The sequence below is a fragment of the Cydia pomonella genome, chromosome 4 (assembly GCF_033807575.1).
Source record: "Cydia pomonella isolate Wapato2018A chromosome 4, ilCydPomo1, whole genome shotgun sequence".
Classification (NCBI taxonomy): Eukaryota; Metazoa; Arthropoda; class Insecta; order Lepidoptera; family Tortricidae; genus Cydia; species Cydia pomonella.
The window spans coordinates 23,892,018-23,906,493 of NC_084706.1; the positions used below are offsets into that span (position 1 = coordinate 23,892,018).

Consider the following 14,476-nt stretch of genomic DNA (forward strand, 5'->3'; position numbering starts at 1 on the left):
GGCGTTGTAAGTTCGGTGCTGGCCTTTAAGATTGGAATACGCTGTTTTCTTAAAGTTTTAAATGTCGTATTGGTCCGGAAATACCGCAGGCAACAGATCATTTCATAGTTTAGCTGTATGAGGCAGGAAGTTTCTAGAGAAATGCACAGTTGAGGACTGCCAACCATCTAAGTGGTGAAAATAAAAATGTTGTAGCGTAGAGCGATGACGAAAAGAGGCGGCAAGGATTAATCCGAGCAATTCGATGGAACACTCGCCGTAATAGATTTGTCCTGATAAGTTTGTAGAAAGTAAGGTTGTTAAAAAACATCTGTGTCTAGATCCAGGTCTGATAGAAAACCTCAAACCTTATAGAAATACATATAGTTTTTTTTGGATTTACATCAATATCTTTGGGCGTTTTATTAAAAAAAAAAGCTACATTTAATCAAGTGGAACTGCTGATATGTTCCAGAACGGAACTTTTCAACGCACACGTTTTGTATTCTTTATTAAGCTTGTAGTGAGTAAGGTTCTTAAGGTGTACTTAATACATCAATGTCCAGTTCTGATGATGGGTTTCATGAAGAATCGAGGGAATTCCTAAAATCTTTTAGGCATACATGTAATAATTTCTGGGATTTTATTTACATATCAAGCATTATTATTAAAAAAGTGTCATTTGACTAAGTGTAACAGCTGATGTTGACCAGAATGGAACTCACCAACTCGCGCGCGATTTGTTTTATTAGTTAAGTTTGTAGCAAGTAAGTTTTAAGTATTAAGGTTTCTAGGAACATTTGTGTCAAGGTAAAGGTCTGATGATGGGTCCCATGAAGAATCGAGGGAATTTCTTAAATGCTATAGGCATATATGTAGTACTTATTGGATTTTCATCAACATATTATCAACTTTTATTCACAAAAGTGACATATGATGATGTGGAACTACTGATGTTGACCAGAACGGAACTCCAACGCGTGCAATTTGTCTTCGTTAAGTTTGTAGCAAGTAAGGTTCTTAAGAAACATTTTTATCAAAGTACAGTTCTGATGATGGGTTTCATGAAGAATCGAGGGAATTCCTAAAATCTTATAGGCATACATGTAATAATTTCTGGGATTTTATTTACATATCAAGCATTTTTATTACAAAATTGTCATTTGACTAAGTGTAACAGCTGATGTTGACCAGAATGGAACTCGTCAAATCGCGCGCGATTTGTTTTATTAGTTAAGTTTGTAGCAAGTAAGTTTTAAGTACTAAGGTTTTTAGGAACATTCGTGTCAAGGTAAAGGTCTGATGATGGGTCCCATGAAGAATCGAGGGAATTTCTTAAATGTTATAGGTATATATATAGTACTTATTGGATTTTCATCAACATATTATCAAGTCTTATTCACAAAAGTGACATTTGATGATGTGGAACTACTGATGTTGACCAAAACGGAACTCCAACGCGCGCAATTTTTCTTCGATAAGTTTGTAGCAAGTAAGGTTCTTAAGAAACATTTTTGTCAAAGTACAGTTCTGATGATGGGTTTCATGAAGAATCGAGGGAATTCCTAAAATCTTATAGGCATACATGTAATAATTTCTGGGATTTTATTTACATATCAAGCATTTTTATTAAAAAATTGTCATTTGACTAAGTGTAACAGCTGATGTTGACCAGAATGGAACTCGCCAACTCGCGCGCGATTTGTTTTATTAGTTAAGTTTGTAGCAAGTAAGTTTTAAGTATTAAGGTTTTTAGGAACATTCGTGTCAAGGTAAAGGTCTGATGATGGGTCCCATGAAGAATCGAGGGAATTTCTTAAATGTTATAGGTATATATATAGTACTTATTGGATTTTCATCAACATATTATCAAGTCTTATTCACAAAAGTGACATTTGATGATGTGGAACTACTGATGTTGACCAAAACGGAACTCCAACGCGCGCAATTTTTCTTCGTTGTTAAGTTTGTAGCGAGTAAGGTTCTCAAGAAACATTTTTGTCGAAGTACAGTTCTGATGATGTGTTTCATGAGAAAGCGAGGGAACTCCTCATTCTCCTCAATTCTTATAGGCATATAGTCATTTTGGATTTTCATCAATATCTTTAGCTTTTTTTATTCACATTAGTGGCATTTGATGAAGTGGAACTAGTGATGTTGACTAAAACGCAACTCTTCAACGCGTGAGATTTTTTCTTTTTTTGTTTGTTGTGATATAAGAGGCAAACTAGCAGACGAATCAACTGATGGTAAGCAATTACCGCTAGCCATGGACATCTGTTACACCATAGGGATTGTAAGTGCGGTGCCGGCATTTAAGATAGGAACACGCTCTTTCCTTAAAGTTTGAAAGATCGTATTGGGCCGGAAATACCGCATGCGACAGATCATTTCATAGTTTAGCTGTATGAGGCAGGAAGTTTCTAGAGAAATGCACAGTTGAGGATTGCCAACCATCTAAGTGGTGAAGATATAAATGATGTAGCGTAAAGCGGTGACGGAAAGAGGCGGCAGAGATTAATCCGAACAATTCCTTGGAACTTTTAAGTTTGTAGAAAGTAAGGTTCTTAAGAAATATCTGTGGTAGACACCAGTGTCTAGTGTCTAGGTCTGATGATGGACACCTCAAACCTTATAGAAATACATATAAATTTTTTTTTCATCAATATCTCTAGGTGTTTTATTTAAAAAAAGTTATATTTGATCAAGTTTTTAAGTGGAACTGCTGATGTTGTCCAGAACGGAACTTTTTAACGCACGCGTTTTGTATTCTTTATTAAGCTTGTAGCGAGTAACGTTCTTAAGGTGTATTTATATCAATGTTCAGTTCTGATGATGGGTTTCATAAATAATCGAGGGAATTCCTGACATCTTATAATTTCTGGATTTTTATTTACATATCAAGCATTTTTATTAAAAAGTGACATTTGACGAAATGCAACAGCTGATGCTGGCCAAAATGGAACTCGCCAATTCGCGCGCGATATGTTTTATTTGTTTATTTTGTAGCAAGTAAAGTTCTTGAAGACATTTGTGTCATAAGGTCTAGTTCTGAGGATGGGTTCCATGAGAAATCGAAGAAATTCCTCAAATCTTATAGGCATACAATACATACAGTAATGTTTGGATTCTCGTCAACATATCAAGCATTTTTATTTAAACAAGTTAGTGATATTGACCAGAACGGAACTCTTCAACGCGCGCGATTCTTATTCTTTGTTAAGTTTGTAGCAAGCTAGGTTCTTAGGAAACATTTGTGTCAAGGTCCAGTTATGATGATGGATTCAATGAGGAATTGAGGATTTTAAATCGATTTGAATTCACAATTGGGAGGAATTGAGGATTTTCGTCAACATATCAAGTTTTTTTTATTTGAACAATTGACATTAATTGATGAAGTGAAACTGCTTATATTGAGCAAAATGGAACTCTTCAACGACAAGTATTTAAGGAACATTTGTGTCAAGGTCCAGTTCTGATGATAGGTTCTACGAGAAACCGAAGGAGCTTCTCATATTGTATAGGATAGGCATACATATAGTCATTTTAGGATTTTCATCAATATTACAAGCATTTTTACTCAATAAAGTGACATTTGTTGAAGTAGAATTGCTGATGAAGAACGGAACACCTCAACGACTTCCAGATTCTTTATTTTTATTACTCTTCTTTCTTTTTCATTATTCTTAGAACAGGTATTTCTACTAAGTGAACCGAACTGCTACTATTAAAAGTAGGTAGGTAGGTAGGTTAAATAGGTTAAAACTGTAAGGATTATTATGTATAAGTAGTCTTTCTTTTAATTAAACATAGGTAAGTAATTCTATTTAAGTATAAGTGTCTTTAAAAAAAACATCAATCGACTCTTATCTGTCACTAGTTCCAGTTTCAGAGTATAAAATCCGGGTACACAGCCACGGCCAGCCGGGTAGCCAGACAGTTCGAATACGGACAAGTTATTGTGAATAAAAAATCTTATCGTCTTGCAAAAGTTATTGTCATAAATGTATAGGTTTCGAATACATGAATATAAAGTTAAAATGCTGGTAAAAGTATTAGTTTTTATCATTAACCATTTTATATCCCAACAAAACTGTTACCCTTACAAAAATAAAATGCTTTAATTACCTAATGTAGGTTACCTTAGGTAATAAATAAATAAATAGGTAGGGACAATCTTACACAGATTGGCCCCAAACTAATCAAAGCTTGTATTATGGGTACTAGGCGACGTTAAACATACTTATTTAGATAAATATATATTTACGTATATACATAGAAAACACGCATGCCTTAGGAACAAATACCTGTATTCATCACACAAAGAAATGCCCTTACGCGATTCAAACTCGGGACCATCGGCTTCATACTTCATAAGCAGGGTCACTACCCACTAGGCCAAACCGGTCGGCAAAAGGTAAAGATAATTAGGTAAAGACAATGAATACTTAAACGTATTATAAATTGACACCAATATCCATCAAATAGTATAACTAGGTATGCTAAGAGCGGGCTTCAGGCCATTACGTCGCACCTTTAGAATTAAACTAATTTGACTCAAAAAGTACGACTACTTTATATATGTAGTTTGGTAGAACAGTAAGAACTCACTATATGTGTCTCTTTTTCATGCGGTGAAATCCCCCCCACCCGGAAAGGGTAGCGACGCCCATTTTATCGACTCTCGAGTCGACTCCAATCTGATACTAATAGTAAGTAAGTACTTACTTAGTAAGCAAATTGTAGTAGTCATCCCTTCTTAGTAAAAGGAAAGTATTGTAAAGATACTACTTTTTAACCGACTTCAAAAATTTTCTGAACCAATGTTGAAAATTAGTTATCGTTTGAAAGTGGGTATATAGTTCCAAGATGGTCCTATTTTTGACAAAACCACGAGGAATTAAGGGAACTCCCCAAATCTTATAGGCGTTTTTTAGTTTCATCAACAGACCAGGCATTGCCATTCAAAAAAGTGCTATTTGAAGAAGTGGAACTTCTGATCAGGACCAGAAAATAACTCTTTAACGATGCGTATTTCACCCTAGACGATTTGTCTTCTTTGTTATGTTTGTAAAGAAGCTACTTGCTTAACCCTTTACCAGGCCAAGGGATATATTTCACCCACATCTTATATCGGTTACCGTAGTCAGGTTTTAACTCCAAACCACCTACAAAATATTTTGTCAATCCCTGAAAATATTATTTTATGATCTTCATTCACAACACGCTTCTAAATTGCGTAATATATCTTTGGCAGCCGTTTAAATTCACTTGAACGCTAATTTCAGTAAACTACGGATAAATTCGAACACTTTTCATAATTTCTATGAAACAGAAGTACATAGGTCGAATAATTTTTTGATATTTTGTAGATTTTGAGTGTTGAAAGCTAATGTAATCGGAAACATTGCTAAATATTCATGCATTATTGTGTATGACCAGAATTAGGATGTGGGTTGACATTATCCCATGGCCTTATTAGAGTTTAACTGTGTGGGAGCTATATTTCCCATGGCCCGGTAAATTGTCTTGTCATGTCATAAAAACTCACGTAAGTAAGTGATTTTTTTTCAGTGATTGATATAATGTTTCGTAGGAGATTTGGAGTTAAACCTTGACTATTATAACCGATATAAGATGTGGGTGGAATATATCCCTTGGCCTGATCAAGAATATAATAAGACAAAATCTAGTATGACAGTTCATTACTTAGACAGGCGATGGGATAACCTTAACCCACATTTTTATTTCTGGTTTAAAGGAAGATCTCCGACGTTCATAAATACATTTTTTACAAGGCGTTAAATACGGTTGCAACAGCATATAAAGTACGTATTAAGACACGCTGGTTCTTCGGGGCCTGGTAAAGGGTTAACGAGGTTTAAGGAATATTTGTGTAAAGGTCTAGCTTACATCATGGGTTCCATGAGGAATTGAGGCAACCTCTCAATTCTTGATGGAACGTAAAACTGTTTATTGACATAATTGTCGATAGGTATCCCATCTGCTCTAATTTACCCCACTTGACGGTACTTACATGAAAAAAAAAACTTCTCTTAAAAATAGGAAACCGACTTCAAACATAGGTATTAGAAAACAATACAAAAACTGTTATTGTATTTTCAGAAACCATACGGAAATAATGAGGATGCATCGACATAAGAAGAATCGAACATGGGCAAGATAAAGTTCAAGAAAAAAGCAAATATAATGTGTACTTGTGTGTAGTCAAAGAAAGTTGAAAAATAAAGCATAATTAATGGCCATAGAATACAGAACCGATACACGAACATTAAGACTATTAAAAATAGACATATAGGTTGATCGTACTACTCGTACTAATGTATTTCTTTTGTTCAATTATATTATTGCATTAAAGTTAGATTCTCTAGATATATATTATTCATAGGTTCTGTATTCTATACGAATTGTTTCAGTGTAATTATTGTACTAAATACCGTTGACCGCCTGTCAACAGTATTTATTTCTACATTACTATCACAGAAGATTTTAGGCCCTACAGTAGTTTTTGAATTAGTATTTACTATGGACAAATATAGCGAAATGTGAGTTTTTACCTAAAATATCAATCTTTTGTGAACGTGGTGTAGAGTATATACCGCCTAAGACTGAAGTAGCTACGCGGGCAACGTTTTCAAAATAGAATCGTGTTCATGGTCGGCCCATGGTAAAAATAATTAGGTATACGTAGACCCGCTAAATAAACCCCGTGGACCCACCAGGAGAACATATTGGAGAGACTAGAGATAATATACCGCTTTAAGGGCGGTCGCACTCGGCATTGACATCTGGCGTCTAGATGGCGGGTGGACCTCAGCGAATTTCAAAGAAATATTTATAAACATCCAATGACGTCCGGCTCGGACACCAGATCTTCAATCTCCTGATTCCTGTGGAGTCTCCAGGTTCCATTCTCTCCACGTGTGAGTCCTAGGATTTTTCGCGCTGCCAGACTCCGATGACTCAGGCACGTAGTCCAGATGGGTGAGGATCGTGCAGCCTGGAGGGCGTACTCTGAAGTTCCAAATGGCCGAAGACCGTCTAGACGTCCTAGGTAGGTCCCGCTGGAGAGATGAAATGCAAAAAGACCTTAGCGAACTCGGCGCCGTCGACTAGATGGAAACGGTTTTGGACAGAGAAGCATGGCGGTCTTTGGTGTCGGAGGCCAAGATCCACTTCGGGTCGCTGCGCCATAGCAGTAAGTAAGTATTTATAAACATACTGTACCTTCTGTGTACCTAACCCAAAACGAGATATTTAAGAAAAAGTCCACCCGCCATTCTGACGTCAGGATTGCGGTTGGATCTATGAAATCTTGCATTATACCGCACTAAAAGTATGCAGTTATATGGTACAGTCGCCATCAGATATATCGGAGTGGCCGAGGTGCTCAAAGATCTCTAAACACGCACTCTAACCTCTTGACAGTAGAGGCATGTTCAGATATTCGTGGGTACCTTGGCCGCTCCGATATATATGATGGTGACTGTACCTTCAGTTTACCTCTGTAAATAGAAATAGAAACCGGTGTACCTCTCCCCAAAACAAGCTAGCTAGGCTAAGCTCATGCACAATATAACTGCATACTTTTAGTGCGGTATAATGCAAGATTTCATAGGTCCACCCGCCATCCTGACGTCAGGTTGGCGGGTGGACCGTTTTGTAAAATATCTCGTTTTGGGGAAAGGTACACTGGTTTATATTAAAGGTACACAGAAGGTACAATATGTTTATAAATATTTCTTTGAAATTCGCTGAGGTCCACCGCCATCCTGACGCTTACCATATATCTAAGGACCGACCTTAGGGGCAATAACGATAGTGCTAGTTCAGTTGTGTCATTCACAAATTCGAGCCAATCGTGCTGTCTAACGCAACTAGATGCGATCAATCGCGTGCATAATGCGAACTCATCAACCAATCACGTCGTGGTACTTGTGGCGTTAGACTGCACGATTGGCTCAAACTCGTGTGCGTAACACCGCTGTACTGGCCCCATTCTTATTGCCCGTAAGGCCCGTCCTCAGATATATTATGTCAACGACACAGTCGCGATTTTAAAAAATCACATCGCTTCTGCTACCAAATTGTTGAGCATAACGTTTTCCTATCCATAGGTTCCATCTGTCCAGTAGGATCCACCATCTCGATCCACCAGATTGAAGAGATTGTTACTTAACTGATGGATCGAGATAATGAAACCTACTGAATAGAGCGGGTCGATTGGATATAACAAAGTACGCTTATATGAAACGCTACTCCGGTGTGCGAGTGAGACAGTCAGGCCAATTTGAACTTGCATTTGACAGAAAACTGACTCCATCAAACGCTACCAGTTCCATTGCCGGCCTCTTCGCTGCCTTCTATAGTGGTTCAATCTTACCTTGCTTATGAATATAAGGGGCGTGCACACCGATATTAGAGTAATATTGGAATCATATCAGTTAGTTGCGGGCGTCTCGCTCGCACAAATACATGCGTATAAGTGCGAAATGAACACACGAATGACAGCTAACTGGTATCATTCCAATATTATTCTAAAATTGGTTTAATGTCAGTTGCACTTTCGAATTGGCCTACATAGCGATTTCCTTAGCCTGCACACCGGATCGGCGTGTGGGCCGGCATCTAGCTAATGTAAAGCCACCTCATTGGGTGCTTTTAGCCTTTTGAACGGCAAGAACACCTAAAGATGTGGTGAGAGAAAGCCGCGCGTCCCTCATGCACTGCACTAGCTTTACAGCTTGCATTGCGACCAATGTATGCCGCTTACCGCCCCGCCGGTCGCGTGGGTCCAATCCACGGCCCTAGAAGACGTACTTTACATATAAACAAGAGCACGCGAGCATTTTGCGAGTTGTGTATGTGTACTTGTGTTATCTAGGCGCACAAACGGTTACAATAACAAGAAGTGTACACCGCGTGTGCAGTCCAACACGGGAGCACGGGTGCGATTCGAAAATAACGCGCTAGCGACGCATTACGACATTGATATTTTACCCTTTGAACGCCATAACAAAAACGTTACTCACATGCCAGTGTTCATGGCCCTTAAATCATGTCTAGTGACGGCGCCTTTAGGTGTTCTTGACGTTCAAAAGGTTAAGGGCGTTTGCTAGCTGGCGCTAGTGCACAGAGCGGGCAAACACGCGCAGGTGCCTTTGTAAGTAAAATCAGTCGCACGCGTCCGCGCCAGTTAGCGTTGCTCATACTGTAAGAGCTCGTTCCCACTATGTCGGATGTCGTGGGGATTTTTAATCATACGTTCCACTGGCAGAACATTTTATATGAAGCTGTTCACACTCGTCCGACAACGATTTTGTGTCGGATACGACATAAAATGTCGTGCGTTTTGCCAGCCCTCCCAGCCCGGAAAAAAATCGTGTCGTGTCTCGCTCGCGTACGAGTGAATATAGCGCTGTTCACATTTTGTCGGATGTCGGAACGATTTCGCCCGCGCCGCCCGCGCGGCACCCCCTCACACACCCGCGCGTCGCTGCCGCGTCGTTGCGATCGCTTCTTAATTCAGCTATCAAATTCTGAAATATTCATAAGGTAAATCTTTCCTTGAGAATTGGGTGTACCCAATATCTCCTGTTTTTAACTGCCTCTAATCGTTTCTTTCGCAAATAATACAAAACCACAAACATTTCGTCGACGTTCATCTTGTACTAAGCCTCGCTACCCACTCGAAAAATACACGCCAGCTGCGATCGTGCACGACAGACGACTAGTGGGAACAGTACCGCCGACACCCGATTGAAATCCGGATCCGACATCCGACATAGTGAGAACAGCGGCAACGACACACGATTAAAAATCGCCACGACATCCGACATAGTGGGAACGAGCTCTAAGCCGCACGCCCGCTCCATGCACACGCGCGACGTTGCGGACGCCCTATGCCCTAAACCTTACTTGAAAGTGTGAAGGTTACTCTGACAGCGGCTATATCAGCTATAATGTATTTATGACGCTTTGAGCATAGCTAGTTACGACGCCTTAAGGTATTCTTGGCGTTCAAAAGGTTAAGGGCGTTTGCTAGCTGGCGCGAGTGCACGGAGCGGGTGCACGTGCGCGGGTGCCTTTGTAGGTAAAATTCGTCGCACGCGTCCGCGCCAGCTAGCGTCGCCAGTTACTGTTTTTCGTTAACCCGCTTCAGCTAGCAAACTAATCGCAAATGGTCCGAGATTGGCGCAATAACCATGCATTCTCTTATCTGGATCTGGATGCACCTATTCACCAATGCTTGCTTTAAATTAACTTGTCGACTCATCCTGCTAATATTTGTGCGACCGTGAAGAAAATGTATGCCGTCAGTTATTTTTCAATTTATATGAAATAAAGGTGTTAAATGTATTCAAAAGTTTTTATTTCATATGTATATATAATGGAACGAAATACAGCTACTATCTTAGCTTGGCAAGCAGTTAAGAGTCGCTGATGCTTTTATTGTATTCACTGCGTTAATTTTAGGTTTAAGATTCTTTATTCTCACTAAGAATTTGACAATTCACTTACATGAGAACTTAAAACTACACAATTTAATCCTGCTTCATATGGCAAACGAAGGAAACGTTGCTTTGAACCGCGACGCAATCTCAAATGTTTCACTTTTACACAATTTTCCTGCAGAGAGACAAAACAAGTATGTACATAGTACCTTTTTACGATTTATTTTATCGTAACATATAAACTTAGATTTATTTTCTTGCTGCTAATTATGGTACTCCAACTACTCCATAAATACATTTACTTACCTACTTATTGCTTAGGAATCTTATTTCATGTTTAATAATAAGTTTATATAACGTTTCTAGCGGGACATAACGCGAACTTTAAAAAATGTAATGCTTTTTCTACCTTTATCACTCGAATATGTAAGAGCAAGAGAGACAAATAGACGAAACTTACTAGTTCAAGGTAACCACTCCTTTTATTGTCAAAGTTCCGAATTAAACAAACTTATTCTTCGGTGACATTTTTAGCGTTTATAAGCGACTATACGGATCCAGCATTTGCCGCTCATTCGGTTCTCCTATTGCACGCAAGATGTCAGTACTAGAGAGGATTTGAAAAATCATAATTAAGTAGTTTAGTGCCATTTATTGAGCAGTAATAATTTAAAAAAATATATAAATTACTTTTTCATTATATTTCAGGCATGCAAAGTGATGTAAATGGTTACAAAAGTAACTCTAGATGAATGACATTTTTTAGTTCCAGTTTACGCCGCAGCGCATGATCAAAATTATTAATATCATCTTCCCTGGACACTTTCGGTCTTTGGTGTCATATAAGTAATTAATGCTTAATTGAAGACCTTCCAAATAGGATATGACTCAATTGTATATATCAATAGTAAAAATTACCCAAACTGCTACCAAGGCTCCATCTAGTGCCAGGTAGAACAAACAAAGCGGCATTTACCACAATTAATTAACGAAAAAACTCGTTTTATTACCGCCCCTGCAAGCATTTGAGTGCAAGTATATATATATTAAAATACCTTATAAAAATGTCTTTTAAATGATATATATGGCTTGAGTATACAAGCAAGTTTCAGTGTTTAATAGCAATATTTTTCATTCAAGCATATGTTATATCAACTAATTCCAGCCCTGTACGTACTTAAACGTAAGTAGTGGTAAACAGAAATCTAGAATTTCTCATATTCTTTCATACAAAACACCTAACAACCGGCTACGTAACAAGTACTTTGTAAAACAACAGTTTATATTCGCCACTCTTTTTTTTAAATTGCTCAGTCCCTGCACGTTATCCAAAGTTGGTGTCATACAATAAAATAATGCTAAGAGTCAACCCTTTCAAACGAGATATGTCTCAACAGTATACATCCATGGGACAAATTGCCCATTCTCCTTTGTGTAACACCCCATTAAATCACTAAATTGTTTCAGATATTACGCAATCCTGGTCGCGATTATTTGCGTCATTCTCCCCTCTGTTACCCCGGTCTACTTCTGGAACGAGACCTGGACAAACGCCATCTTCGTGCCCGTATTATTCCACCACGTCTGCACCTACAACACCATTGCTTTAGTCAACTCCGTTCTCCACAAATGGGGGTACAGGCCATACGACAAAGATATGATGGCTACAGACATTAGTCTACTCACTATGGTCACACTTGGAGAAAACTACCATAATTACCATCACGCTTTTCCTTGGGATTATAAGACGTCAGAACTCAAGGGAAGCACGTTTATGTTGACTACGGCGTTCATAGATTTCTTTGCGAGGATCGGCTGGGCTTATGACTTGAAGACCATCTCTGATGACGTCATTAGGAGGCGTGTTATGCGTACTGGAGATGGTACGCACAATATTTGGGGGTGGGGCGACAAGGAACAGTCTAATGAAGAGGTGAATGAAGCTGTAAGAATATACCCTAAAGATGATTAAATATGTAAGCCTTCTCTTCGTACGCGATTTACGTATAGGATTTGGTAAAGTATCGTTATTTGTAGCTATAGTACAATACTATACTCTTTATTTCACACCTCAATAAAACAAAACGGTACAAATCAGAAACTTAAAAGCAGATGTAACACAATCAGCGGTTTTATCGCTAAAGAGCGATTTCTTTGGGAGAACCTTGTGGAGGGGAGCGGATTCGTTTCAATAAATATTCATATCAATCCTAGTAGGTGATGCAAAAAAAATTGATAGAAAGGCTAAGTATAATAATAAAATGACACCGTAAAAACCCATTTTTTTTTCATTGGGGCGATACGGAAAACTAGTTTTAGCTAAGGAAAACGCGTAATAACTAAAACTGGGTTATATAATATAAAGAGGTGAGAGCCTGCCGCAAAAACTGAAATTCAAAAATTGCTGAGATCTTTTTCTTTTATTCCAATGAAGGTTTAATTAGAGTGACAGAGAAAGAAGCCCACAATTTGCGAACTTCGATTTTATTGCCAGTTTCATGAAGCGAATAAATTTGAAGATCGTCTATTTAATTGGTACCTACCTTCCTTCTTGCATTAAATAGGGGTCGGCTGGTTATTTTATAATGTTAATAGTGACAAAATGTTCTTGTTAAATTCAACTGTCTGTCCTTAAAAGCCCACCCAAGGTCATAGTCAAATAATAGAATAAGTTTTTGTCAAAAATTTCATTTTAGTACCTACAAGCTTTTATCGCTGACTGTGTTTTTCTTTCCACAGGCAACTAATACTCATCGAGACAATTCTAAAAACCCCAAACACAATGAGGTTGCGTTGTTTTATCAGTTATCACAGAGTTCCTATGGCTACCTTCTGTCTCCATCAACAGATTAGCTCATTGCTCATAATATTGCATTGTCACCCGACAGCGTCTTGTAAGCGTCTCGGTACTAGAACTTAACCATTGCTGTGTTTTTGGATACTTCAACCTAGTTTGGATATTCTAGCACAGCAACGGCGGTCTATATTTAGAAACACTAAGAACGAATAATAATATAATCAGTATTCGCGTAAACCTCTGGCTTTAAATCTCGTCCCCAACGCTTCCCGCCTTATAAATACCTATATTTTTAGGCATAATTCTCTAGTTTTTATTCATTAACTGGTTGCCCAAGATACAGTTTATGCCTACTTTGGGGACCCCTGTTCCAACGGTTTATTATAAAAGTACCCACTGTTGAACCCATTTTTGTGTGTGCAATAATAAATTATTTTTTCATTTTTCATTACTACATCAAAATCGATTTGGTTATGACAATCAAATTTCGAACATCTCTGAAAAAAGCAATTCGATTCGACCTCTATTCTAATATTAGTCGAGATGCATTTTGGTTCGACATGAAATGTAAATTGCATACAATTTTGACAAATGTCAGTCGAGATTCCTTATTGTTCAACGTGAAATGTTAATTGCACACAATTTTGTCAAATCTCGCACGCTAGTTTGTATCTAACGATACGGACATAGGCTCCCGACTCTAGTTTGTCTCTTAATTTAAAAAAAAAACTACGAATGCGTGACATGCATGAAAAAGTTTTCATATACTGTACGTCAAATGGCGGTAAATGAAAACTTTTTTCACGGATGTCACACATTCGTAGTTTTTTTTTAATTCAGAGACAAACTAGAGTTGAGTGCCTATTTCGGTATCATTCGATACAAACTAACACTTCACGTCGTCGAAATAACATTTCACGTCGAACAAAAAGGAATCTCGACTGATATTAGAATAGAGGTCGAATCGAATTGCTTATTCAGATATGTTCGAAATATAAATGTCATTACCAAATCGATTTTGATGTAGGAATGAAGCAATTACCTAAAAAAAATGTTGTAATAAAACAGTTTATCTTAATGTTGGCACTTATTTACGGATTTTTAAGCCATCATAGAAGGTTTATGATATGTGTCTAGATAAAATCTGATTTAAAGCCACCATTGTGGAGGAGTGTTCTGTTATTTGCCTAACCGTTCGACTGTAGCAGTCACGGAATACTCATAA

At 38.0% G+C, this 14,476-nt stretch overlaps 1 protein-coding gene across 2 annotated transcripts in view; it reads left to right on the forward strand.

The window, feature by feature from the left end:
- The window catches only part of LOC133517304 (acyl-CoA Delta-9 desaturase-like), a 35,391-nt gene extending 21,254 nt beyond the window's left edge, over positions 1-14,137 (forward strand). For both annotated transcript variants that reach the window (XM_061850553.1, XM_061850551.1), the window contains one exon: positions 11,922-14,137. In XM_061850553.1, the coding sequence (XP_061706537.1) occupies positions 11,922-12,426 (505 nt within the window). In that variant the 3' untranslated portion in view covers positions 12,427-14,137. The remainder of the gene's footprint in view (positions 1-11,921) is intronic.
- The last annotated feature ends 339 nt before the right edge of the window (positions 14,138-14,476 follow it).